Source organism: Callorhinus ursinus, unplaced genomic scaffold (genome assembly GCF_003265705.2).
Source record: "Callorhinus ursinus isolate GAN/ISIS: 27379988/994484 unplaced genomic scaffold, GSC_fseal_2.0 scaffold1, whole genome shotgun sequence".
NCBI classification, from domain to species: Eukaryota; Metazoa; Chordata; class Mammalia; order Carnivora; family Otariidae; genus Callorhinus; species Callorhinus ursinus.
Window position 1 is genome coordinate 65,414,825 of NW_027397063.1, and position 25,499 is coordinate 65,440,323.

At 43.8% G+C, this 25,499-nt stretch overlaps 1 protein-coding gene across 4 annotated transcripts in view; it reads left to right on the top strand.

The window, feature by feature from the left end:
- The window catches only part of MB21D2 (Mab-21 domain containing 2), a 116,433-nt gene that overhangs the window by 4,508 nt on the left and 86,426 nt on the right, over positions 1–25,499 (top strand). The window contains exon 1 of one of the 4 annotated variants that reach the window (XM_025876617.2): positions 24,959–25,104. The exons of the other annotated variants lie outside the window; for them this stretch is intronic. Coding sequence (XP_025732402.1) covers positions 25,041–25,104 — 64 coding nt within the window. The 5' untranslated portion in view covers positions 24,959–25,040. Of the gene's footprint in view, positions 1–24,958; positions 25,105–25,499 lie in introns of those variants that run through there. 4 annotated transcript variants of the gene reach the window in all.

Below are 25,499 nucleotides of genomic sequence, written 5' to 3' on the forward strand. Positions count from 1 at the left end.
TGTTTAAAAAAATTGCTACCTCTTTCAGGATTTTGTTTCTGATTTCAGCTATCAGTGTTAGAGTGATCCAAGCAGCATCTGAGCTGATTTCTGGAACAGTCCGAGTTCAAGTATTTTATTCCATAATAAAATCACTTGTTTGAATTTCTGGTTGAGAAAATGGTCATTCTAATAAAATGTGGAAATCTTGTAGGTCTAGTCCTAGTCTGCCTCTTTGCTAGCTGGGTGGTCTTAGTTTTTTCATCTATTGAACATGGGTAACTTTGTAAACTGAAAAGGATGTATACGTGATTTTATTATTTATTTAAAGAAATGGGTATTATTAGAAAATCTAGTGAACTTAGGCTGGGATCATTTCTGTAGGTCGGCATCAGAAAGAACTAGGGAGTACCACTAGAGGCAGCCTAGGAGAATATAGGCTCTGGCTGTAGAAGGCACGACGAATTCTACCTTGCACTGCCGTTTGTTAAGCTGCTACTATGCTCTGGCCATTGTGCTAACCACTTTGCATAAATCCATCAGCTTATGTCATTTTCTTCCAAAACTTTGTGTGGATAAATATTCTCATGCCTCTGCATTCAACAAATACTTACTGAATGTTACACTGCCTGCCAAACAGGATGCAGGGTCCCGAGGATCGCATAGTGAGTGGAAACTTGGAGAAATTCATATAGGCCCTTGGAGACCCCTCTCTCTTCTCCTTTGCCCAGAGCCTCCACGAAAGTAGTTTGCTAGCTCCTGTGTCCTCTTAGGTCCATAAATACATCGTAGCCACCTCAGAATCCTACCGTGTGGTGCTTCCGAGGGCTGCTAGACCTACTGTGTTTTTAGGCACTTTCTATGTCTTCACCGTAGACCATTTTGAGGCCCGGCCTTTCCAGTGTTTGAATGACATTTTTCTCTTAATGAATTTATCCAGCAATGTTTATTGAGGGACTTTATTCTGTCGTTGCCTCGTGGGCCTCCAAGTCTTGGTTGAGTCCCTTAGAGTTCTAGTCACTAATGTGATGTATCTGGATAACGGGCAAGATCATATTTGAAGTCTACTCCAGTGCTGAAAGTATTATGTGTCTAGGGCTGGGAGAGCCCTCTGAATATTTATTTTTGCTGCTGGTTCAGTTGGTTTTAGTGCTTCCTCGGTGGCTCTGGGCATTGCTGACCTTCATCCTTGACAGAAGAGTTCTAGAACTGTGGATGATTCTGGGTCTTCCCACAATGCCTTGTTCGCTGCCCATTGGATAATGCATTGCTCATGATTAGACTGGGTCCCTTTTGCTTACACAGAAATATTAGATTCTCTCTTGTCAAACTGAGAACTTGTCATTGAATACTAGCTCTTTAGACTCTCCTGCAGCTCTTTTTTTTTTTTTTTTTAAACAATTTCCAATCTCTGATCCCCTTTCAGACCTTTTGAATCAGAATCCCTGGAGTTCCCCAAATGGTCTGATCAGCACTCTGATATCCTCTCCTGTGTTAGGCCTGATGTCGTGCATTTCCCATCCAACAGAACTGCTCCTATGCAATGGGTATGATCCCAGTTGACGTGGAGGCTGGGACCAGGCTGAGCCTAACGAGTCTGTATGGCTGCTAGTTCTTGGAAAATGGAGTCCTTCCACCTGGGACAGAGTCAGGGAGGCATGGAGACTGCGCCAGAGGTTGTCATAGGGCTTTACAACATTATATCATTTAATTGTCACCATAGCCCTTGGAAAAAGAACTACAGGGCAAAATCAGTAACTTCCCAAGTGTACCAACAGGGAAGTGGCACAGCCGGGACTTAACCGGGGTCGGGCTGATGAAACCCTTGCTTTTGACAAAGATACTACTCTGCTGTCAGGAGTGGGAGGAGACCTGGATTCTGGCCCCCACTCTTCCAGTTATTTGCTGTGTGACTTTGGGCAGGTCACTTAGATTCTGAACCTCAATTTCTGAATATGTATGTTGGGGTGAATAATTATAGCTACCTCATGTGTTTGGGTGCATTCAGTTCTGAATCTGAAAACCCTTGAGCAGGACAAATGAAGGACCTGTCTGAATTCTAGTACCAGCTCTTTTGTACTGTGTGGGATGTGTGTTACCCGGACTGCGTCTCCTAGCCTCTTTGGAACTTCTTCTTGTCCATTTTCCAATTATAGAAAATACAAAGAATAAAGCAAAATCATTCCCCCATTCCACTCACTATTAATATTTTGACATACGTTTTTTTCCCTAGACATCTGTGTTTATACACACACGTATACCCACTCATACTTACGTGCACACAGTTTTACATAATATGGATGCATGATTTCTCTTGGTAAATTTATCAATATGCTGTCATCTCCCACACTTTAGAAAAAGGAGTACTAACCGAAAACAAATGTTCTTCTAGCTTCTTTCATTCATCTTTTATCCCAAAAGAAGATACTGCTCGAGAATTTAGGGCACATTCTCTGATTTAATCATTGAGGGTGTTGAACCTTGACATTGTTGACTTGTGAGGGTTTTACCCGCCTTCCAGGACCATCTCCTAGCTGTATCTTTGCATGCTGTGGGTGGTCACAGAATATACCCGTACTTCTCACTTCCTTCCTTTGCTTGGACTGTTTTCTCTGTGAGGATTTCTTAACTTAGGTCCATGGAAATAATAACATGGAGTGTAGGAACTTGAATGGGGAAAATTATGGCTTTATTTGTATTAATCCCTAACTGAAATATAGCATTTTTCTTCCATTATAAAAGTAAGTAATAAGTCACAGTAGTATTAGCAGGACCTATGTTTTCTCCTTCTCTTGCCACTAGAAATCAGATATTTTCATTTCACATTATAATCGTTGCAGATATCTCAAAAAGTTGTTTACTTCTGCTGTGAAATGACGGTGTCTCTTAGATTTGCTGCTAGATTTCATGTAATGCAGTAGTCAAGAATCACATGTATTCGATCACAAATTTATTTTTTAAATGTATGGTTTTGCTTTAATATTGATTTTCTTTAAAGTCCTGTGTATTTTTATCATTTTCATAGGCTTCACCAGCCTGTCAAGATAATGTATGTCACAGAGACTGTTAAAGAGTTTTAGCTTCTAAGCAATGACACCTTAACCTCTGCTTCCTTTGCCTCTTTCAGCTCCAACTCCCAACGCCGTTTGACTCATGAAGCTTTCCTCTAACTCTCCAAGGAGAAAAAAAGCTTACCTTGCCTCTGTGTTCTCCTAACACCTGGTGCCACTTTTATAGCCCTTAGCACATGCTTCCCCATGCTAGGTTAAAGAATCCAAGGCTTATTTATCTTTGCAGCCCTCAGTGGGGTACACAGTAGGTGCTCACCAGAGAGTTAAATGATTTGATTCACTCTGAAAGAGCCTTTCTGTATGAAGCTGCTTATTTCAGCCTCAATTTCAGGAGTGAGCACCTTTCTGACATTGTCTGTAAGAATTTTCCCTTCTGGAATGCCATGCTAAGTAGGGCTTTTCTGGAGTCAAGAAAATCTTGATCTGATCTTTTTATTTGGTAGCGGAGTTTTTTCTCGATTCCAAGAATAATAACCTTAAGACTTACTGTAGGGCAATTTAAGAAATGTGCCAACTGATTGCTGTAGCTTTTTGACTAAAAACAGCAAACAGTGAGTTGTGGGAATGTCCCCTTTCCTGTAGATCCTGACTTTTCTTCCACGGCTAACAGGGGTCCTCGTGGAACTCCTGCGTGGAAGTTCTGCTTTTGGGGCTTTACAAAATGCAGAGAGGGCACAAGTCATCTTTCCCACGGAGGTGTTTCAGAGGCTTATCAGCCAACCTCCAAGTTTCCAGACGCCTGCTCTGGAACCCGAATTCTAGCAATTCTTTATTATAAACTGCTATTCTTTAACATCTATAATGGTAAGTTACCTTTGTGCAGTGCTTTATAGATTATAATACACATTCACATTTGATGTGGAATGGTATTATTCTCTGAACAGGCCTTTGGGAAAGGTTGTGTAGGTACTCTTAACCCCCGTTCACCAATGGGGGTGCTGAGATTCTGGGAGGAGTTGGAGGTCATGGAGTACGTTGTTGTAGAGTAAGACTCAACCCAGCTCTCCAGTGTCTTCTGCTGCAGCACATGGTCCGCAAAGAACCTGCGGGCTTTTCCACCTTTGGACATCTTCCATGCGTTGCTGGGGTGAATCTGTATTCCCAGACAAGGGCAAGGGTAGCAGTTTTCATTCCCCTCTAGGTTTTACTGCTCTCCCCTTGGGCCGAGGATAGCTAGTGAGCGAGGCTGGCTGAGATTGGAATGGGTAAGTACATGCCCCATAGGTCTGCATTCTCCAGGTCTGATTGTTAGGCCTTGCCCAACTGGTTCTTAGGGTCTGTGATAGTGTTCACAATGGACCTGGGTGAGTACTTGCCGCTGCGTGATCTCTTTAAGGACATTCGTAATTATGCTGTTATGTGAGTCCTTTCTCTAGGAAAGAGCTACCTGGTTTTTTGTTCACTTAAGTGTCTTTTCATAAATGCCCTCTGCACAAGATATAGGGACAGATGACTAGGTACAGTGCTGCTACGAACAAAGCTAGAACAGGGAGCTGTTGTTCAGTTTGTTTATTTGTCATATTTTTCCCTCAACACAGGAAGACATGATTAGTGTTGGTGAGTTGAGTCAGTAATGGGAGGTGGTATAAGTTTTGTTTTGGTTTTTGTTTCTCCTAACTAGTGTCTGCGTATCTACAATGTGTGTAGAATTGTGTAAGCATTCATTCATGAATTCATACAACATAGTCGGGAGTGTCTGCCGTGTACTAGTGTTCATTACTGCACCGTGTAAGTGCACAGAGTGCTGAATGAGAGAAGCAAGGTCACTGCCTCCACGGGACTCGTGTTCTCTGGGGGGATTCAACAAGATTTCAGCATGCAAATAAGCAGGGACGCACGCTATTAAAGAAGCACAGAAAGTTATGATAGAGGGTGTTAACTGGGTAGGCTTTTGAAACGGGAAGCAGAGACATTTGGAATGGGAAGATGAGAAGGAACCAACCATCTGAAACGAAGACTAAGTAAATTCGGAGTATTCTAGGTAGACAGAACAGCATGTGCAGAGACCCTTTGGTGGGGGTAAATTTGAAAGCTGCTTAAATTATAGCCAGTCTGACTTGGCCTCTCCAAGAAGGAGTGGTCTATGCGCAGATTTCAGCCTGAGGTGGGAGGAATGAGCCTGCCTGCCTTGGACTATAGGGAGCTTCCTGCAGGTAGAGGTTTTCCAGGTGGACCCACCCTTTGGCGAGGCGCTTGCTCACAGTATTCAGGGGTTAGGGGGCGGGGGACAATGTAGAAAGGTTGGATTACAGGTCCTCAAAAGGCCCTTTGTAGTCTTGTGATTCTCTGATTTCACCCTTGATAGCCCGAGGCTGAAAACAGTAAGGCCTATATTGGATGATTTATGGGTCAAACTGCAGTTTTCATGGGATAATAAAAGTAAGGCTTTACTTGTATCTAGTCCTGCATGGTCTACAAAATACTTCCAGATGCATAATCTCATTTTGACTGCTCACAACAACCCTCTGAAGTAGGTGTTGTTTTTGTCTCTCACATAGCAAGAAACCCGAGGTCAAGAGAAGTTAAGTAACTCACAGTCACTATGAGGTTGAGGTGGGATCCAACTCAAGCCCTCTGAGGCTTACCCCAGAGTCTCTGTATTATGCTAATTCTAAAAACCTTCTTCCCTGCCCCACCCCACTGTGTCCCAGGGTGTGGAGGCAGTAGGATTTCTGGTCCGGAGAGAGGCCCTGAGGGTCAGGAGGAGGAACCAGCCAACAGACTGCAAGTCTGCACGTGCCTGGTACCGATATTCAACTTGTAAGCACTTTCTAGGCTGCTTCAAGATCACCCTTTTAGCGGCCGCAGCTGTTCTTAATAGCAGCTGCTTGTGCGGAGTGTGTTGTGATTAATAAAGGAAACTCAACAGTTTGTTCTTTCAACTGTGCCCTTGGTGTGTGCAGCCTGCTCCCAAGACGGGCTTTGTTTGGGGTTGGGAACAGCGCAGTCCTGCTTGTGCACCGTGCAGGGGGACCCCTCACCCTGCTGTCAGAAGGGGTGGTCCCTCGAGATCAGGGCTGGTGAGCCAAAGGTCCACCAGGGACCGGGCAGTAAGGACAGCAAGTAGTGGCAGCTCGAGAAATGCCAGCTGGTCCTTGGTGTCCGAATCAGAGATACCGGGTTGTGGGCGGTACATCCGGGGGGGGGTGCCATCACTCTCCCCTCTTGTCTAAAGGGGGGGCACTGTGCTGCCATGCTTCCCCAGCTTTATGGTGCATCAGCCTCCTGCTTGTTAAAGCGGATTGCCTGCCCTGCTCCCAGAGCTTCTCCTTCAGTAGGTCTGGGGTCCAGCCTGAGAATTGGCATTCCTACTGAGTTTCCAGGGGATGCCACTGCTGCTGGTCCAGAGCCCACACTCGAAGAACCACTGCTGAGAAGGTAGGGCTGATCGGACTTTGGAGGTTTTAAGGGACCTGATGGATCTGGATTGTTCCATGAACTCTTGGTTTTTGAATATTGAGACTAAAATCAAATATTAAAAGAACATCATGTGGTTTAAAACGGGAGGTCACGTAGCACACTGTGGCTGCTGGTGTATCCCCTCTGATCTGAATACTTTCAGAGAAATCTTTGTGCTATCTGCTCTGGAAACTGAGGCCCAGGGAGGGGCAGTAGTTCATCGATAGCATACAGTTAGTTTGGGGGCAGAATCATGACTAGACCGCAGGTGTTCTGTCTGCTTGCCAAATGTGTGTGTGTCGGTGTTAGTCCTAGCATACTGTATATGCTAATATACCAAATAAATTCTCCCTTCAAATGGAAAAACTATCTACATAACTTTGAAAATAATCACACTGAAATAATTTTTTACCATGCTCCAGGCACAGTTCCAAATACCTTATATTTTGTGTAAGTTGACTAAATTAGTCCTCACCACAATCCTATGAAGAAAGGTTATTCTTCCTATTCTTATTTTCTGATGAGCCTTCCAAAGCACAGAGAGGTTAGATAGTTACCCAATGTCCCAGAGTTACCAGTAGAGTGGGGATTTGAACCCCAGAGATCTAGCTTCAGGCAGAAAGCAGCAAATAATCACGAACTTTCTTTTGTATCTCATTAAACAAACAAACAAAAAACCCTTTCCTCCTGCGAAATGGAAATCACTGATGGAATATTAGTTTTAATTAACGCTGCTAGGAAACTTGGAAATTAGCTGGCTCAAGTTCCTCCCTCCTCCATTTTACAGAAGTGTAAACTGAGGCCCAGAAAGGGGACTTAAGCGTCGTGAACACTGATTTTACTTTTGGGCAGAGTGGAGGTTAGGTAAGTGTCCAGCAAGTGATTGCTTCCTGAGAAATGTGCTTACCCCTGAGACGGGTCACTCAGTAGCCTCTGCTCGCCCGGAAGGAAGAGTCTGCCTGGGTTTGAAGGGAGGGCAAGTCACCGACGAGGGGCTGTGCTTCAAGGTAGGGAACATTCCCCCTTGCTCCGGAGCCACCTTGCATCATTTGCACTTCTGTTAATTGCCATTAGATGAGGGACGCTAAATAAATAACCTCATGGGCACAGCGTATTTCTGGTCTGTCGTGTTTGCCTTTGTCTTTTGATTGTTCCTTGTCTCTTTCTGTCTGGTTTCTTTCCTGTGGAGTGTGTCCTTTTCTCACACCTGTGCTGTTTCCACAGCTTTCAGCATCATGATGAACATTGTCCTCTCTGAACGCTCTGTATGTGTCGTAAGGAAGGGGCTGGCTGGGTGGATGCAGGACTCTGGGTCAGCCTGTCGTTGGGAGGAGGTGAAGCTCCAGGGGCTAGGACGCCTTCTCTGGACCTGAAGGAGAACCACCACTACCGTCCCCTGCCTGCTGCTGGGCTGAGGGCTCAGAGCCTTAGGAGGATTTAGAGAGTTGTAATAGGATTCAAAGAATTATAGAGGAGTTAAGCCAGTGGGGATCTTCCTGAGATCAGTTCACCCAACCCAGCGTTTTGCCGGTGAAGAAATTTAACCCCATGGTGGACAGTGATTGGCTCAAGGTCAAAGTAGTGGTGGTTGGGAAATATGCTCCAGCTGTTGGTCAGGGATTGTTCCAAGTGCTTTAAAATCATTAACCCATTGAATCCTCACAGCGATCTTGTGATGAGGGTATTGTTACCATCCTGTTTCCTGATAAAGAAACTACAGCGGGTAAGTCACTTGCTGGAGCTGGCAATGGGGGCGCCATTCCAACTCAGGAGTTCTGCCTCTTCCCCCCCTTGCACCTTTCCAAAAGTCAAGAAGCATTACTTTCCCGCTCTGTGTTGATTGCTGGCATCGAAACGTGAGGTGGTGCTGAGCACTGAGGGGAGGCTGGAAGGAAGGGAAGAGTGGGCAGGGTAGAGAAGATTGTGATCGTGCTTCCCTGCAAGCAGTGGCTCATACGGTTCTTCGGGTTCCTGGTCCAGAGCCTTGTCATTCCATCATTTAGCCTTCCTTGGCAGCACTCAGGACAACATTCTTCTGATACTTGTGGTTTATGTTTATTGAAAGTCCTTTGTATTAAATCTCATCTTACCCACAGTCTCATTTTGAAAGAAGGAAGGTGTGTCCCAGCTAAGTGATTGATTTTAAAGCTGTATAAAGGTCAACTAGGCCCTTGATACTCAATAAATTAGGGCAGTTTTATGAAGGCTTTTTCCTCTCTGTCTTCCGATTCCACCCCCCTCCCCAGTGGGTTTCGTTCCAGATTTAGAACATTTAATTAGGACGTAGTTAATGTAGCCTGTCGTTGTGGGGAGAATGGGGAGCAGATCTTTTTTTCAGTGAAAGGCAGATGCCAAATGTACTTTCGACAAAGTTACTTTGAAATAAAAATTTATAAATTGAGTTGGGTTTTATGTGCATCTGCGTCTTTAGTGTTGTGACTGTTTTTGAAAAGTGAGTAATTACTTGTTAAAGTAAATAACCCTGTCCAGTTTCCCTGCTCTGTAAGGGCAGATGCTTGTGCATTGACTTGTCTTCAGCGTGGGCATCGTGCTACAAAGCCAGTCGTCGGGATGAAACAACTTCTTGAGATCCTAGTGCTCATGATACAGAAGATTGGAATTGGAATCCTCAGAGAAGCCTCATTTCCAACCTACTGACTCATGGTTTTCCCCGCGATAAAAGTATTGGTGGGAATGGAAGCATCCTGGTTTGGTGAACCCGTCTGCACAATGTAGCAACTCATGGGAGAGGATTTTTTTATCATCCCTAATTCTTGGGGAAGAGAGGACTGATGGGAAACGATTTTACTCAGTATTTTTGTCATTCAAGACCAACTGACCCCTGTTCCTATCCTCTGGATCTCATTCTCGCTGAGGACTACCTCAGCCCTCTGCCCCAGGGATTATTTCTGCCCCCTGCGACTGCAGTTTCTCCTTCTGAGACATTCATGCATGCATTCTCTTATTTTTTCACCAGAGATCTTGGAGGACCTCTACAACAGGTCCTCCGCGAGGCAGTAGAACTACAACGCAGCACAAACCTTCATGTTGTTGACACAAGTCTTAGGAGGAGATGGACGATGAAAAAACCCATAGAGATTGGGACCAAAGCCCTGAAGGAAAAACCCAAACAAAGCAGAACATGTTGCTGTGATTTGTCATTCCCTCTCCAGTTGGACATGGTTGGCCGTGCTCCCCTGAACTCTCCTCCCGTGGCTTCTGTGGCAACATACTCTTGGTTTTCTCCTTCTTCTCAGTTTTCCAGGGGAAGGACAGACTTGAATTCTTTTGTCCAACCCTTGGTGACTGTTTCTGTCTCTTCTTCCTTCACTGGCGCTGAGCTGTCTTACGGTGCTATTTTTTGTCTCTGCGGCTGCCTGTTCCAGCCTGGAACTCTTTACCGCCTCTTTGACAGTTCCACTTGGGTGACCCCAAGGTGCCACAGATGGAGTGTTCAAAGTGAATTTATGCTCCAGAGCAGCTCCTCCTCAGTCAGCCACACTACTATTCACCCAGGTGCCCACGACAGGACCTTGGCAGTCATCCTGAGCTCCCTGCTCGTCCTCCTGTCCCAGAGCAGATGAGGAACGGAGGCCTGTCAATTCTGCCTCCTTTTCTCAGGCCCCACTTCCTTCTCTCCGTTCCCCTTGTCGCCACCCGAGTGGGGGCCACTACCATCTGTTTCCTGGATTACTGCGGTTAATCTTCTCATTGGGTTTTCTGTTTCCAGTCTTGCATCTTTTTAATCCATTGTCCATGCTGAGTTGTCTTTCAAATATGCCTAAATCCCCAAGGGGCAGCCTATCATTCTTCACATGAAACTCACACTCCTGTTTCACAAGGCCTTCAGAGATGCAGCTGCTCCTGTCTCTGGCTTCATCCCCTTCCAGTTCTACCATTTACCTCCTGTATACCTGCTGTGAGGTGGGCCCTACGGGAGACACTGACACTACGTTCTCTCTTAAAGTAGAATCCCAAACATTCTGAGTGTGACCAGAAGGCCTCAGGGCTCTGTCTCCCATGGCCTCTTTGGCCTCATCTTTTCAGATGTCCTCACTGACTTGGTTTCAGTCCCATTGGCCTTTCAGTTCTTGGGAAATACCACATTGCCACCCACTGAGGCCCTTTGCTGGAATGTCCCATCCCGCCCACCACGTGCCCTCACAGCTCCCTGACTTCTATTACCCAGAAGATCTCTGCTCCATCAACTCAGCCCTTCTTAGGGGGCCTTTCAGGCCAGCCCAGAACAAGCCAAATTCTCATAAGCGGGCATTCTACCTTCACAGGTGTCTTAGTCACACCGGTCAGCTACGAATTTGCAATTATTTGCGATGGATGTCTGACTTTTCCCACTGCCATAAGAGCTTGATGACAGTCCCTGGGGTATCTGGTTTTCTTCCTCTTTTTTTGCTTGCCTGAAATATGATTGTTCAAAAAATATTTGGGAGGGGCTCAGTAAACAGTGGCGGTGTTGGTGGCTATTTTGATTTCGTTCTAGCAGTTAGGTGGTATACAGTTCATGAGAAGTTCACGATGGCCATGTGTGTAGTGAGTTTTGAGTATATACCTTGGTGTGGTTAGGGGGCTTTTCTTCCTTCCTTTCTTTGTCTCCCACTTCTCTGCAGCATGTAGGCATGGAATTATAAAAATGTGGACTATAGAAATTATTTAGTCTTAATCATTTCCAACTTTTTCTAAACATAAGGGTCTTTTTTTCTTCCCAGTGAAAAAAGTTATAAAGGTTTAAATGGTAGTGGTTATATTTTTACCGTCAGTTCGTTGGGGAAAAATGAGTAGTTATGCAAAGCTACAGTGGAGCTAGATTAACCATGCAAACAATTTTGAGCTTTTTTGTAATAGCATCTACATGTATTTGAAAAATAGTGTGTACGCATTAAAGCGAATGCTTCGTGGGCATATGGATTTATAGCACCAATAACTCCATTCTTCTGTGATCTCTCAGGAACTCGCATCCAGTCTGACTCTTTATTTTACATTTGCGTCAGATTTAGAACTGGTTACCAGTGAGCTCAGTTTCCTCTGCATGTGTGTTTAATTCGACCAGTGTAGTGTTTTTACAAATTTAGAGCAAACATTTAAAAAGCTGGGAGATTTTTCACAAAATCAGATTTCCAACTTGAAAAATTAGAGGGCCTGGGCCCTATTTCCTGTATGGCCATAATCACCTGGTACTGAACAGTAAGTGCCTCCTTAAAAGTGCTACATTTTCTTCTGTTTGTCATGGTGCTCCCTTCTCTCTGTTGTTGTATAGCGAGTGGCGAGTAGAATGGGACCTAGAAACCTGGTGACTTCACCCCTAGGTGAAGAAGGCCTCCTGACCATCTGTGCAGAGGCCTGTGATCAGGAAGAACCCCGGGCCTGGAGTCAGCAAACCTGGGTCTTTGTCCTGTTGCTGTTACTGACTAGCGTGCTGACCTTGAATAAGATAGGCAATCTCTCCAAGACTCAGTTTTGTCATCTGTCACCAACTTAATACCTCCTGGACCCCACAGAGTTGTGTGGTCTATTCGTACAATGGGACATGTTTGCTATGGACTCCCCCATCTTCTCTTTCCTTGTTTCTGCCCCTCTCTCTCACGGAGGGATCTGTCATTTATTGTTGTACCTTGATGTTCATTTGAGGAATGCTAGAAGGGAGCTGTGCGTTCAACCATTTTTTACTCCTGTCCTGTCTGGAGCAACTCTACTCCTTTCATCCCATGTCCTCTGCTCCTGCGGGGAGGAAAGGGGGTCCCCACAGCCATAAGTAAGCTCCAGCAGTGACACACAAGACACCCCAAAGTTGAACTCCAAATAGCAAAGAATTGTAGTCGCCTTATTGCCTCTTGAGATACTCAGTAACTAGCCACCTGTGGCATTGCTAATAACTATCAAACCCTAACAGGATACCAGGCTGGCATGGAGGATTTAGTTTTCAGTGACATTGTCCTTGTAGGCAAAATTTGTGGTTCTGTGTTAAATTGTACTGTTTGAAAGGAGCAATACCAGTGCTTTTGTCCTTCTGGATCTTCAAGGGATGGTAGGCATCAGTGCCACAGAAGAGGAAATAAACAGGAGTGTCAGCCTCTGGGATTACATGAAGCAGGGTGATATGGTGGAAAGAAAGAATGTTGTCTTGGGAGTCGGGCGAATCTCAGTCTGTTACAGGATAGCTGTGTGATCTTGGGCAAACTGTCCTTCCTGAGCCTGTTTCTTTGTTAATAAAACGGGAATGAAAGAACATGTTTCATCTTTTAATTTTATGCAGGCCCACCTTGGAGATATTGCAGGTTCAGTTCTAGACTATTGTAATAAGGTGAGTATCACAGTAAACCAAGTTAAATGAATTCTTTGGTTTCCCAGTGCTTATAAAATTATGTTTACACTATACTACAGTCCAAGTGTGCAGTTAAGCATTATTTCTAAAACCACAATGCACACACCTTAGTTAAAAAATACCTCATTGCTAAAAAACGCTACCCATCATCCGAGCTTTCAGCGAGTGGAGTTAACCGATCACACGTCATCATAACAAAGATAGTGATAAGGAAAAAGTTTGAAATACTGCAAGAATTACCAAAATGTGACACGGAGACACAAAGTGAGCCGATGCTGTTGGAAACATGGCGCCCATGGATTTGCTTGATGCAGGGTTGTCACCAAATTTCAACTTGTTAAAAAAAAAAAAAGGAAATATGTGCAAAGTGCAATAAAGGGGAGCACAATAAAATGTGTGCCTATACATGAAACTGTCCTTCTCATCCATTTATTTCACTGAAAATCCTTTTTTTCCCCTCCTTTAACTAGGATTAGTGGGTCAGCCTCTGAACAAGAGAAGTAGCATAAAGTTGTCTGAATAGAGGTCTAGTGTGATTCTTTGTGCAAACATTTGGGCTCCACATTGTCTTGAGTAGGTAGAATGGAACTCCTAGTCATTTTTTTTTTTTAAAGTTTTGTAAATAAACCAAAGTAGATTTTCCAGGGAACCAAAAGAAATTTTTTCTGCCTTTAATAGTTTCCCAGACATTTCAAAAAAGGGTAGGACTGGCCAAACAGGATGCTCATTCCAGCCACTCTGTAAAGCCAGTGCACGGGGCTTCCAGGAGGGGAACAGAGCCCCCCCCCCCCCCCCCCATGCCACAATGATGGGCTGCCTGGATTCAAGTAACTGAAATAAAGTGGAGATTTTAAATTTGAAACCCATACTAATTTTCACCCAGAAGAGAGGGAGAGGGAGATAATGTAGGGGAGACCTGACTTGGTGCTGACTGGGGTATACGCTCCGAGGTGTGGGAGAATGTAGCATGCACACTCAGGAATCTGCATCAGAGTTGCAGATTGCACTAATACGTCTGAGAATTTAGGGTGGTGCTTGAGGCTGGGCACTTGCTGGTGAAATGAAGGAGGTGGGCCCTGGCCCCGAAGTTAGGGTATTAAGAAGAGACTCCTGCTCCTCCAGGTTTCTTGAGAAGTGGGGGCCATGCAGAGAGGTCCTAGCAGATCCCCCACTCACCTACCCATCACCCAGCCTCCAGGAATTGGTGACTGGTTAGTTTTGTGGAGAGTGTTGGTGAACTTGGAGTGGATGATGAGTTGGATACCAAAAAGGATCCTGGAGAGACTGAGAAAAGCTTCTGAATGTTCTCTGAGATTCAGACAGAGGAGATTTCTTACCAGTGTTTTTCTTTCTTATTAATCTTACCTTTTTGTGTTGTAATTGGGTGAGAAAAACCTGGAAGGCAGTCTTTCCCTTGAGGGACAGCTGCCCTGTGAACTAGTTGTACCCCTTATCAGAAGGCTCACCCCTGTTGCTTAGGGCAGGAGAAGGAGGGGTGAGGTGCTGGGGAAGGCAGGGAAGATGGCTTCTTAAGGAATGGAGGGGTGGAGCTTCATCTCTGGTTTCAAGAATAGAAGCTTTCAGGGATGGAAGCAGAAGCTCTGGTAAGAAGCTTTTCCTCAGAAAAGAAATGCGACTGAACTTTATGGGCCATGGGCAACAAGTTTGTAAGGCTCTGGTGGCTTTTAAATGTTCTTGGGTGTGTTGCTTCCATTACCTGTTTGTCACTCTGCTGTTACAGATAGGTAGAGATCTCTGAGGTGAGAGATGTACCTACCTTCAGCAGGAGCCAGGTGGAGGGCTGGCCATAAAGCTGGGGAGACCAGGCTCTATTCAAAAACCAGTCGGGGACAGAAGAGCCTGCGCGGGGCCCTGAGGAAGAGGCCGCTGGTCCTGCCTCAGCAAGGCTAGGAATTGCTAAGGATGCTTCCCAGGTGTTTCAGGAGATGGAGGGTTGTCCTGTGATCTCACAGGCATTTGAGACCTTGCTCTCCTGCTTGCTGTGTTGTCTTCAGTAAGCCACTCTCCCCTCTCCAGCACTCACTTTCCCATCTATAAACGAGGAAATTGCGTTGCCAGAGTCTATGATTTCAGGATTCCGTAAGTAGAACCATCTCTCTCGTTGATACCAAAAACTTGCATCAAATAGCAATACTTTTGAAATTCCTGGGCTAGATGTGGAGGTTGGTCAGGGTAGTTGGCTTGGGGGCAGTTATTTCTCCAGGGAATGTATGGAGAGCGGTTTCTGTTCTCATTTGAGGAAGTTGTGGCGTCAGGTCACAGGACTCACGGGGAAGCCCGGATGGCCTCCTGTGGCTCCCTGAAGGGTGACTTCCTGAACTGCAGGGCAGTGTGGCCCCCGGTAGGGGTTGGTGACCTGGTTCCTGATGGCATTAGTGGTACAGAAGCTGGAAGCTGTGGGCTCCATGCACTGTGACTGCAGCGTGGAAAGGCACCAAGAAGGCAGTTTACACTGAAGGTGACGAACAAATATCTTTGTGCAAATTAAGTAGCACACCAAATGCGGACTTCATCTTTATCTTCTTTAAATACTTTCTGCTCATTTGCCAAGGTTCCGAGTAGTACAATTTCAAAGGTTCAGAGGTGTCTGATACAATTTCCCCCGCTCTGTACATAATTCTACGCCCATTGTGTAACTCTCTTAGAAACATTAGGGTAATTATAGCGCTACTTTCTGCTTTTCATTTGCCATAATACTAGCCCTCAGTCTTCCTGTACTGGCCATATTAATAAGTAAGGACTGAAAATTAAAAAGAATTCAGCAGCCTTCTAATTTAAGATTTTAAGATTTTTTCCAAGTCTTTCTCCCTTGCATTTACGTGCTACTTACAATTAGGTGGGGAGGCTGCTCCATGGGGGTGTGGGTTAGGCATTCAGAGACGCGGTTTCTAAGTCGGGGGTGGGGGGGACACAGCTCTGTGAACTCGCAGTGGACATGAGGACCAGACAGCCCGCTGGGTGTGAAAGCACGTTGGAAGCTGATGTTGGGTGGACAAATGCCAAGCGTTGGGGGTTGTCCGCTAGCACGGTTCCTAAAGTGTGAGCAACAAGGGGCTTCCACTTTCTCATGTGCTTCTGGGCGGTCTTACGTGTGTGTTTTGTGAATTGAAATTTTATACTTAATATTTGGGCTAATAATTGTGATAGTTGCTGGACACATTATCACGTACACAGTACCTGTACCCCCAAAACTCTCTGAGGTGTAATGGGTCACGTTATGTGCCTAAAGTCAGATTAAACTGTTTGAAAATACTTCGCTGAACTTTTGGCTTGTGTTTACAACCTTTGGAAGCTTTTCTCATCTGTCACATTTGACTTTGGAAAGGCTTCCGCGACCTCTGTAACAGTAATAACAGCTGACATTTATTGCAGCCTGCCTCTGCCAGCACATTTTACAGGTGAAGAAAGCGAGGCACAGGGATGTGAAGAGCTTGTCAGAGGTTACACAGCTAATGTGGCAGGCCCATCTGAGCTATTTCTGTACTACTGGGAATAAAAGCATGCTTAAAAGCATTGACTGGATCCTCGGTGCCAGGCACCACGTTAAGTACTGCCCATTCAGAACCTCGTCTGGCGGCACACTCCCCGTGGAGGAGACCCTGGACAATGTTCTGCAGGCGGGAAACTCCTCTCATCCTTCCTTGCCTCACAGTCCATTTGCAACATCTCCCGTTTGCTTGCTCTTCCTGATCTGGAAATGTTCCCTCTTACGGAGGCTTCTCTTCCCCTCCTAATCCAGATGTTATATGTCATCTGTCTGCAGCCTAAATTTGGTCTGTAGACCTATCGCACTTGGCCCTGGTTGTCTTAAAAACAAATACGAAATTGAGTTGGGTCTAAAAATTCATGTGACTATGGGAAAAAAATCTAGATTTAGGATTTCTTATGAAAGACTGTGTCAGTATGGGATTTGCTTATCCACCTGCCAACATCAAACTACTCCCTCTAGACTGGGAAGGGCCTCCATTTTTTTCTCCCTGTCCCCTTTCTCCACCCCCCACATAGCTATCGGACTGTGGTACCTGGGAGTGTATATGTAAGACAGAAGAAATTTAGGAAGTGTATGCTGAATTGAATTAAAGTTGGTGGCTTAAGAAATAGTCTTAGTTTGGTAATACAATATTTGCTCTTTGCAAGCTAACTTGCTTTCATGATACTTTTTGGGCAGATGGGCATATTAGACTTAATCTATTATTTAAGGGAGGAAAGAAAGGCTCTATCCCTCTGCTTGAAGGTTTATGACTCATCAAAAGCTAAAAGATGTACTTAGACCTACTCTTGATAAAATTACTTTTATTGGACTAGTCAGCATTTGGCAATATGAGGAAACTATTTTCTTTAAAACACATCGTAGACTTGATGAGTTAAATGAGATAATGTATGGGAAAGTACTTTGTATGTTGTTGAGTATTAAGCCAATAAGTTATTGGAGATGTTTTGGGAGTGTTACCATCTTATCATCATTTCAAGCTTATGACAGACATTTAAATCTTTGCTCTCTGCCTCTCTGTACCTTGCTCGACAAACCGCTTACCCTCTCTGAGCCTTTTTTGTAGGTATATCAAAATGTAGCTAATGTTATCTCCTAGCACCCAGGACGGTGCTTGGTATAGAGAAGGTGCTCGATATTTATGCTGGATAAGTGAATAAATAAATAAACAGGTAGATCTGGGGATTTTTGCGACCTTACTGAGCTAATGTACATAAAACATCAAGCAAAGAGTCAACATATGTTAGCTTGCAATTTTTAGTTTAGACAGTTTTCTAAAATTTTCTCCCAGACACGGACTAGGGGACAACCTATGTTCTTGGATGAAAGGGCTAGAGGGCCGGCAGGTGTGCCGGCCGGCAGGTGACAGGAGGCCACAGAGCCTCAGGCTGTGTGTGAGATGCTGGATGGACAGAAGCAAACTCATACAAGTTTCAGACCTGCTCTGTTGCTCGGATCCCTGGGCCTTTCTCCATCCGGAGCGTGCTACGGGCCAATGATTAGGCAGAGGCAACGTGAGTTCAGACGCATGGAATTCTGGACCTAGAGATTAAACTATTAGAAATAACAGGTCAGATCTAGAAGGGCCCTTCTTAGTCCATCAGGCTCATCACTTTCTCGTTCCTAATGCTATGTAGAGATGTGGAAAGAGCAAAGAACAAGGACCCTGGAGTTGGATAGCCCTTGGTCTGAATCCCTGGGTTGCCTTTTCCCATCTGACTGTTGGCATGAGTCTTAACTCTCTTGACCCTCATTCACTGGAAGTTTGTGAGGCTTAAATGAAGTATAAAGCATTCTTAGCAGAATGCCTGAGATGGACTTGGTACCCAAGAAAAAGAGTGACCCTCATTGTCATGGAAAGGCAGTGGAAGTCATGGACTTCCCTCATTGTCATGGAAAGGCAGAGAGACAGGAATGGCTGGTGAAAAGCAGTGGCTATGGGTCTAGAGCTGGTGCTGGTCCCTCCCCGTGTGGGGGTGTGGTGGGGCAGGACATGTGTGTTTATTATGGCCAAGATTGAGTTGTCTTTTTTAGGGAGTGAGCTAAGACAGCATGTTTAGGAAGGCAGGACCTTACCTACCTATTGGAGATAGAATGGTACACCAAATTAATTTGAGCAGGAAGCTTCCAGAGGAACTTCAGGCAAGTTAAAAGATGATGTGTTTTGTATGCCCAGTAAGGTTTTAGTTTCATCTTCTACTGAGTGATGGTCTTGTTCTTTGAGATAAGGTGTTAAGAAAAGACGAAAATTATCTCTAAACATACAAGAACTTTGAGCATGTCAGCCATCATTTTCCCCCACTCAAGACAACCTTTGAATTTTTATTAATATTTTAAAAGCACCATTCTTTCCGCTCTCTCCACTGCTCTGCCTAGACGTGATATTTAGGGACTTCTGAGAGGTATATGCATCCTGTATCAGTAACCACCTGCCATGGGTAACGTGAGGGTGGCCGTTATGACTTCATGCCATATCCTCACACCATATATCATTTTTACTGAAATTCACTTGTTCCAAACGTTTTTACAAGATAACACAATCACTTGGCTTCATGGCTTTCCGAATTTATGAGTTTGTACCCATGCAGTCAGGAAGAGGCATGGTATGCCAACTGTTAACTTTATAGGTAAAGTTTTTTTTTCTTTTTTTTAATCATTGCTTAACAAAACACACTGCATTAGACTTTTTCAGTACCCAGAAAACCATCATGCAGGAAGCTCAGGTTTACCTTTTGTCATGACAGGCCATTAGGCATTAAAAGCTAAGCCTGCTACCCTCTAAAACCCAGGCTTTCTTTAAAGGACAGGTACAAGCTCTTTGTTTATCTAGTGTCTTGAATTTTCAAGGTTCACTCAAATCACGATTTCCCCAAATCTAGGAAAATTCTTCGTTCTTTTATTTCTGATGGGAATTTCCCCTGGCAAGTGTGATCTGTGCAAATAAACTACACAGTGATGAGGCTTTGTGCTCGTGTGTACATTACTCTACCATTAACCGAGCTACGTTTGTATGTTTGATCCTCATACCTCTTCGGTGATGGAGGCAGGAACATTCTTTACTTATTCCAAGGAGTTGTTTTTCCAGAAGCATCAAAGGATGTCAAGAAAAGGTTGCTCTTGTTTTTGTGTATTCTGGGAATAAAGAAAAGTGAAAAGGAATGTTTTTCTGACAAGCTGTAGTTTCAGAAATCGCATTAGACATTTCTTACTTCTTAAAATCCACCCTTCACAGAAAAGACATTTCTGAAGTCAAACTTTAGATTATTTGGGTTTCTTACTGACTGAGCAGCATTTTTATTATTTTATGAAACTGAGTGCTGACTCTCTGGCTGTGGATGATCAGGACCCGATGTCTTTTTAGAGGCGGTTTTTAGACGGTATTTAATCTTACAAATGGTAGAGTGATTTCTTAGTGTGGGTGAAAATTTTAGCATAATGTTTTACTGTCACGTTGTACATTTTATTTTTTTAGATTTTTATTTATTCACTTGAGAGAGAGAACAAGCTGGGAGAGGGGGAGAGGGAGAGGGAGAAGCAGACGCCCCTCTGAGCAAGGAGCCCAATGTGGGCCTTAATCCCAGGATTCTGGGATCATGACCTGAGCTGAAGGCAGATGCTTAGCTGACTGAGCCACCCAGGTGCCCCTGTCACGTTGTACATTTTGCAAATAATCCACAAAATACTTTTGAAGTTCTGGTAGTCTGGGTGCATAGTTTTTTGTTTCTTCATTTTGGGGGTAACAGTTTGGGTTTGGTCTTGAGCCACCCTGGAACAAGACTCTAGAAACTGTTTTTAGATGTTTTTTGTTTGTTTGTTTGTTGATCATCCTGTGATCCACTGTAGGGCCAGATCAGGCCTGGCCTGGGCAGGAGTCTTATAGTTTCCCTGCAGGGTGTTGTCTCAATGAAATGTTTCTGGGACTAGGCACAAACTTTGAAAAAGAATAACGCATGTTAAGTAAAAATTAGGTATTAAGTGTGAAATGAGAGATTCAGAGCCAAGAAACCGCATGGAATAGCCAATTCATTGAATTTTCTTCTCCAGGGAGCTCCAGCTGCCCAGGCCTCTGCATTCCAGCCATTCCAAGCTACTCACTGGTGTCGGTTCTCACATGCTTCCGTGGCTTCATTTGTATTTTTCCTTCTTCATGTATTCTACGCACCAGTATTTTAAGGCCCAGCCTGAGAACCATCTTGGTGAAGACCTCCTTAATCCTTTTGTCAGGATTCTGCCTACTCTGGAGTGTGTGTGTGTATGTGTGTGTGTGTTTGAGCAGATAAATAAATTATATTTTAATTTTTCTGCTGTTAATTTTTCCACTGGACTCTACAGTCCCATTGTGGAAGGCGGGACTGTGGGTTTTTCTGTACCCTTCCCTGTAGCTGGTCCCTGTCCTGCCTGAGTGAATGATGAGGGAGAGGCATGGTCTGAGCTGTTCCTCTAGACTTTGGGGAGCTTGGACCTGAAGTTCACAGGGCAGAGGGCTTACTTAGTGCCTTCTCCTTTATATCACTCCTTGCTGAGTGAAGCAAGAATTAATACTTTAGGAAACATATTTGCAAAGAGGGGAGGGATTTAGAAGCTTTTATAATTAGATTTCAAAAGACAATGAGTGAAGACAAAGCATTTTAAGTGAAGTAATGCATATAAACTGCTTAGTGCTTGCCTAGCACTTAGCAAGCTCTCAACAAATGGGAACTGTATGATCATACGGGAATGGCTTAATCATGTATCATACTGGCTGAAGGAGGGAATCCTCAATTATAATCCGCCTAGTCTAACAGATAATAGAGCAGTCTCTGAGGACGGAAGACTCTGGTCACGTTCACCCAATGACCATAAAACATTAGAGGAACTAATTGTATTTTGTGGACAAGATTTGTTATGAGTAGAAATTTTGTTGTTGATGTTGTTCAGAGATTTGATGGTTGTTTAGGAATGTTCATGCTTAAATGGGTTTTATTTCTTTATCAGATGGAATTTACTAGAGTTTCCAAGATACTATTTTGTGTTCTTAACCTTCTTAACAGTTTGTTAATGATTCCCAAGTCTTGCCTTGGCTTCTGAACTTTGACATCTAGATATGGTTGGGTTTGTGTGTGTGTGTGTGTGTGTGTGTGTGTGTGTGTGTGTGTGTGTGTTTTGTTGCTTAGTCATTACTTAAAGATTCAGGAACAAATCTATCAGGGCAGTAATCTTTCATTGTTATTTAATGAGTTTAGATGTCCAGGGCTGGCCCTGAAAAAAACCAACCTGATTGCTGGGATTCTTCTGTTTTTGTACCGCCCTCTGTTTTGGTGGTTACCACTGAATGAACAGCGATGCCTGGTGCTGGGGTACGCAGGGGTGGGGAGACCTCTCTCCAGAACATGGCAGTGTTGGTGCCCTTCTAGTCCCCAGAGAAGCAAAATCAAGAAAGCCTAGCTGGCCTCTCCCCTTGCAAATTACTGCTTGCTGCAGGGGAAGTCCACCTTTGCCTTGCTCCTCAATGCATGACCCACTGAGAGCTTGTGAGAAATGCAGCATTTCAGGCCCTGCCCCAGGCCTGCTGAACAGAACACGCATTTTAACGAGGTCCGGAGGCAGGTCCGGAGGCAAATGGTATGTACATTCAAGTTTGAGAAGCACTGTTCACTCTAGAACCACAGCAGGTGAAGCAAGTCTCAGAACTGTTAGCACTTGAAAAATATGTTGCTTTTTTTGTTTCTATTTAAAAGTAAAACAACTTGTTAATGAAAGGAAATGTGTTTTGGTTGGGCTAAACCTTCATTTAAGACTTTTTATTTTGGAGCACCTCAGATAACATAGAAGTAGGGAGGCTGGTATAATGAACCCCTGTTTTCCTGTCACCTACCTTTAACGGCTATCAACCCAACTAATTTTTTTCTCAACCTCACTCCACTCCACCTCACCCTGGATTATTTTAAAACAAATCACAGCCATATAATTTATCCCCAAATATTTCTTGTTCCCTTTTTAAAATTTATGGTAAAATATACATAACATAAAACTTAACTGTCTTAACATTTTAAAGTGTACAGTTCAATGGTGTTAAGTACATTCACATTTTTTGTGCAGTCAAGCTCGAGAACTCTTCATCTTGCAAAACTGAAACTCTATAAACATTAAATATTTTTTTCCTTTTTTTAAAATTTTATTTTATTATGTTAATCACCATATATAACATCATTAGTTTTTGACGTAGTGTTCCATGATTCATTGTTTGCGTATAACACCCAGTGCTCTATTCAATACGTGCCTTCTTTAATACACATCACCAGGCTCTATCTTTTTCCTTCTTAACATAACCACAGTACCATCACACCTCAAAAAAAGTTATATTAATTTCTTAACAGCATCCAGTCCCCAATTAATGTTCAAATTCCCCACACTGTAGTTTATTTAGCTTAAAGAAATCAAGGCATCCAGTTCCTCATCTTCTCACTGTGAAGTTGGTGGCCTTGTTTGTTCAGTGAAGAATCTAGAGACAGTGGTGAGAGTGGGGCTTTTTCTTTCCCACCCGGTAGCCAGGATTCTGTATGAAGATTTTGTAATTTCCAATATTCTGTTTTCAGAAATCAAGCGTTTTTCGGTTAAAAAGAGCATAGACTTTTGATTAAGAAGAACAAAGTCTGAGTCACTCGTTGCTCCTTAGAACTGGGCAAAATATTTACTCTTTCCTTATTTTCAGGCACAAGATTTTTATGAAAATTGAATTGAATTGGAATACCATATAGCCATTAGAATGGATGAACCTAGAGTCTTATTTCCCGGGTGGATAATTCTCAAAAACAGTTTAGAAAAGCAGGTGGCAGAATGATTTGTACAACATAACACCATTTATTTAATGTTAAACAAAAAACAATACTAAAAATTGTTTATGATTACACACACGTGGTAAAGCATGAAAACATGCTTCACAATGACGCCTGCACATTTCAGGATAGCAATCCCCTCTCAGTGAACAGCAGAGTAACATGGAATAACTGTATCTATAGTTTTTTTTTATTATCTGAAAATCTGAAGGAAGTATGGTGAAAGGTCAAGATTTGCAAAAGCTGCCCGATGGGTATTCGTGGCATTATTTGTTATGTATGTCCAGAAATAATGGCAAAAGAAAGACATTTTAAAAGCTGGCCAGTTTATGTGCAAATATTTTTTAGACTCAAGCGCTCAAAGATGTCATTAAGTATGTTTTATTTATACTCGCAGCTCGTCACAAAAATTTGAAGCTGAAAAAAATTTGATGCTGGGTACAAAAATAATGAAAATGATTTAACTGGTGGGGTTCCTGGTGGTAGTAAAGATGTCAACAAAAATTAGGAAGAGCCACTTGGGAAGTGTATGGGGTCGTTCAAAATCTCAACTCGTCTTCTGCGCCCTGCCTGTTTCATCTGTGTGGATTCTGGTCAAGGATGGAGGCGTTGTAGCAGTGGGCTAGAGCCATTGTTTATTATATTGGGATGTATAGCTCTGCTGCCTCGAAGGAAGATTTGAGGTGGCAAAGTAGCAGCTCCGCTGTGGCTGTGTAGCCTCGAAAGCATCTTATGGCCACAGAGCCTGCACTTCGCCCTCACTCCCCTTTGCCGCTGTCCTATCTGTAGACAGCAGGACTCTGGAGTCTGGGAGACAGCCGGTGGTTTCAGAGATCAGTGAGAAAGGGGCTTCTTGGAGGACTGTTGGTTTTGAATGACCTTTTCCTTACATCCGGGTTTTCCTGCTATGCAGGTGGATCCCACTGATCAGTGGTCTCATTATAATAATCCTGCCTGGAGGGTATGATAAAGGGCACACATTTGATATTTATTCATGAGTGTAGAACGGAAACCACTCACTGGGGATGTTCTTCCGGCAACGGGGAAGATTGGGCTTTTATACCAAGGTAGATGTGCTGGGGGTGGGGAGCAGACATGTTAATCAAGCCCCATTGACAGGAATGATGGAATATGTCATGCCAAGAGCTTAAATAATGTGCTGTTTCTTCAGATTGTCTAGCATCAAGATTCGTTAGTTGCGGATGTTTTATTGTTAGTAATTAAATGGAGCCTACAAGTGTAGTCACATCCGGTACCTGAAGACAGCCCGGAGGCCTGCCTCTAGTCTAATGTAACCCTTGCTACTGTGATTTTATTTCCCTCACAGACCGATTTTTGTCCCCTTAATCATATTTATTGCTCTTATCTCAACTCTCAAATATCTCTAATCTTCCAGAAACATATATAATTATCTTTTAAGGGTCTGAATCGTGCCAGATGTAGCAGAAGAATTGCTTCCTGGCTCTTGCACAACACTAAATCATTTTGTATCAGGTCTGCTCTCTTAAGAGTGGGAACGATACTCTGTCCTTTTCTCTCAGTGATTCATGGATTTGTCCTCTCATTCAGGTGTTCATCAGATACTTATTGAGCGCCTCTTCTGTGTAGGGAGCTACGGTGGGTGCTGTCTCCCTCAGAGTCACGGGAAGGGGGAAATGTGCACATAGATCCTCGTGCTGAGAGAGATTCTTGAAGCCACCTCAGAATTTTTGTTTGACTTTGGTCGGGACGGAACAGTCGCTGGTTTTGAAACATACCCGTGTACCTCTACTTCCCTGGACCTCCCAGAACTGTGGTCTTTCACTTTCATTTTCAGTCACAGATAGTTTATAATAGGGAGAGAGGGTGAGTGCGAAATTGCAGAATGACTGTTTGAAAGGTGGAGACGTTAGGGTGATGACTGGTTTAAAATATAAACAATAGCAACTATGGAGATGCAGTGCAATTCCGTGTTAACATCATTGCATGGACACCAGACACCCACTTTGAAAGGTAAGGGGATGTCTCATTTGATATATGTGATATGTTCCGATATCAAGGACTTTGGGCCTGGCTTTTCCTGTGTGTGAAACTGTCCCTGTGAATCAAAGTGGTTTTGAGTCATGGCTAGCTCCTTTGCCGTGACAAGATGTCCCAGAGGCCCAGACACAACCCTGTAAACAGACCAAGCCTGAGAAATTACTAGAACTGACTTTTTTTTTTTTTTTTTAAGCAAATGGAACTTTCCTATCTGGGTCTCCTTTAAAGATGTGCCTCTAATGGAGAATGGAGGTACCTGCAATAGAGGTGAATTTCACTCTTTCAAGTCTGGAAACTATTTAATGATCATATAATCTCGTAGCTGGAGCTGGCCTTCAGAGAAGTGACTTTCCTAGAATTACAGTAGC